The 2,695-nt window shown below is 40.9% G+C and overlaps 1 protein-coding gene across 1 annotated transcript; it reads left to right on the plus strand. All coding sequences in view use genetic code 11, as the record gives it.

Annotated features, from left to right (window-relative positions):
- Positions 1-308: 308 nt before the first annotated feature.
- On the plus strand, positions 309-2,000 carry EGR_07750 (hypothetical protein; the record flags this gene model as incomplete). The annotated part of the gene is made up of 2 exons (XM_024496999.1): positions 309-436; positions 1,763-2,000. 2 exons carry the CDS (start codon positions 309-311, stop codon positions 1,998-2,000), a joined length of 366 nt encoding a protein of 121 aa, XP_024348622.1.
- Between the last annotated feature and the right edge of the window lie 695 nt (positions 2,001-2,695).

The raw sequence follows: 2,695 nt of genomic DNA on the forward strand, positions 1-2,695 counted from the left end.
AGGTCGTAACCTTGAGATAAACGAGTGTTACCTTACTTCAATCGGATCAGTGAATCGAATTTGAGAACACCAGAAAGAAGTAAAAGCAAAGTTCTCATTGGCCTCAGTCCGTTAAGAGAGCAGACCAGTTTGATATTTTAGAAAAAGTTGACATTCTTGACCACCCAATCTAAAACTATATTTATGTAGCCAATTTTTTATTCTTTTTTCAAATTTTTTGCTGTGGAAGTGATCAACTTGAGTACCTAAAGTCGATTGGGTTGTCACAGCCGAAGAGGTAAGGTCTGCAGGTATGTAAGGCAGTAGATATGCACCAACACCAGCAGGTCCACAGTGAGTGGGTAAATGGAAAGATGTTGGGTGAAATGACGTGCGTGAAGAAGAGACTTACTTTCGACATCATAGCAGAAGTTGCTTCTAAGCAGACTGACCTTATGTAGGTGACCAGACCCTCCTCATATGCTCAATTGTAAGTGAACTTACCATCCTGCAGCGGATGTAAACATGGTCGACACTCATTTATTGCCCTCAAGTAGACCTACAGGCATTGCTTTCGATTTCCATGAAATGTCATAATTTGGTGGCCTAATTAAGCAAATTTATCAAATATGCTGACGGACACGTAGCATAGTGATATTCGCAAGCAGGTTTTGGTAAGCGTTTTTAAAACATACTGCATTGGCAGAAGATACTTCGACATTTCAATGTACTGCGATGCTTCAGAAAAATAGAACATTTTCACCTTTAATTATGCTCACTGGATCAAAAAAATAAAATAACTCTCAAGAAAAATTTATTAAAGGCTGCATGAAACAGCTCATCTTGAATTACAGACAAACCAGACTCCTAATGTGGGCAAACTTGTTGGATATCTTTTAGGCACAACCGGCAATCAAGAGGGCCGAGGGTCAAATACCAGCACTCAAATGTGCCTAGCAATGCATGCGCGCAACTGCTTTTACAAACCTCACCAGTTTCAGCTGTTATTGCCAAAAGTTGAACTTTGAAGTACTTGAACACTGCCTTGATAGGTTAGCCGTGTAGAGAACTAGTATGATGAAACGGGCAGAGCAGTAGGCAAGACATTTGATTAATTGATAACCACATCGCAAAGCAATCCACTTTAAAGGAGTAGTATAATGTGCTATAAGGATCAGATGGTGCCTCGCGTGGAAAGTAAGATTGGAGTTTGTGTAATGCGTTTACGCGGCAACACACAGTGAGCCTCAAGCTTTGATTTGGAAGCAGTGGATGAAGTAGCACTTTAGAGGCACGTGAGATGTTGAGGGGCAGACAGTGCACACTACTTAAGAAATTTGAGGGAAATCAAACTTGAGTAAATGTTTGTGAAGGGGATTGTTAAACTTGTTCGCAAATAAACCATCGGTCAACTGGTCAGGATCCGTTTAACCCCACTAAAGTGATATAGGTAGCAATAATTAAAATACGTTTTGTCAACAGCATCTGGCAGGAGGTGCTTAAGGATTACTGAGTTATTCAAATGTGATGCAAATTAAAACACAACTCGGAATTAAACATAATTATCCTACAAAAGGTGGTCCCATTGTTTTCCATTCGCCCAAAGAATATCCATTTTTCATTTGGCATATTTTGACAAAATTAGCCCTCTTCCTATACCTACCGATTATATCAAATACGCGAAATTACTTAAAGCGCTATTAGCAAACATAAGGTAAAAATACCGATGTGAATTTTTTTCGCATGTTTGTTGTAAATAACCTTGGTTCGACCTTTGATTTAGGTACATTATCGACAGTGATTTGAGTTCGAGCATTTCTGACTTTACGGAGAGTTCAAGCTTCCCTTCACCTCAGTTGCAAGCATCAATGCCGATTCCAGACTCGCTTTACATTATTCTCAATGAATGTTACACACATCGCCATCCCTTCCTAGATGATAGTGCAATTCTCGTGGCGCCGGATGTGCTCGGAAATCCTCTGTCTCCACATATCTCTGATTTGCTCTTCCAATGCCCTTGAAGTAACGTATGGTACAACAACGCTTTCATAGTTGTCTCCATACGAGCAAGCAACTTTCCTCTTATAGTAGAGCGCCTCCGATATTCCCCCTTTTACATGCACCACTTCGTACAATACGATAAGGATTTTCCCATTCTGATACTTCCCGTTCAAGGCGGCTATGATACCTTGTAATAGTTATATTCACAGGTTTTCAAAATACACTAAAAGACAGTATTTTACTAAGTGGTTTAACCTATGCCTTTGGGAAACTGTCAGTGATTTTAATGTGATTTTATAATGCGGCTGCTTGGACTTCCAGGGGATAATCGGTACCTCTACAATGCATGATGATTGCCTGTTGCCTGGGTCGAATGCCCACCTGCGCGAGCATTACAACTTGCTGAAGCGGTTTCTAGGCTCCTAATCACAGGTCAGGGAGCACAGGAACGAGGGACGTATCCGCACAGAAATCTGACCTGCTTGACTATCCGTGAGTTCTCCCCCTGTTTAGCCTGCATTTGAACGGCACAACGCTTGTATTATGTAAGGAAATTGTGTGGTGAGCAATTGTGAGGGTAGATGTTGGCACTCTACTCCACTTCACCGTCCATAATTGCTGTCTGACATCAAATAAAATAATGTCATTTAAGAGAACCAGATTCTTCACCTCCGTTGGAAAGTGACTGTGGTCAACTAAGCAGGTAGATTAAATC

This window comes from Echinococcus granulosus (genome assembly GCF_000524195.1).
Source record: "Echinococcus granulosus chromosome Unknown EG_S00085, whole genome shotgun sequence".
NCBI lineage: Eukaryota > Metazoa > Platyhelminthes > Cestoda > Cyclophyllidea > Taeniidae > Echinococcus > Echinococcus granulosus.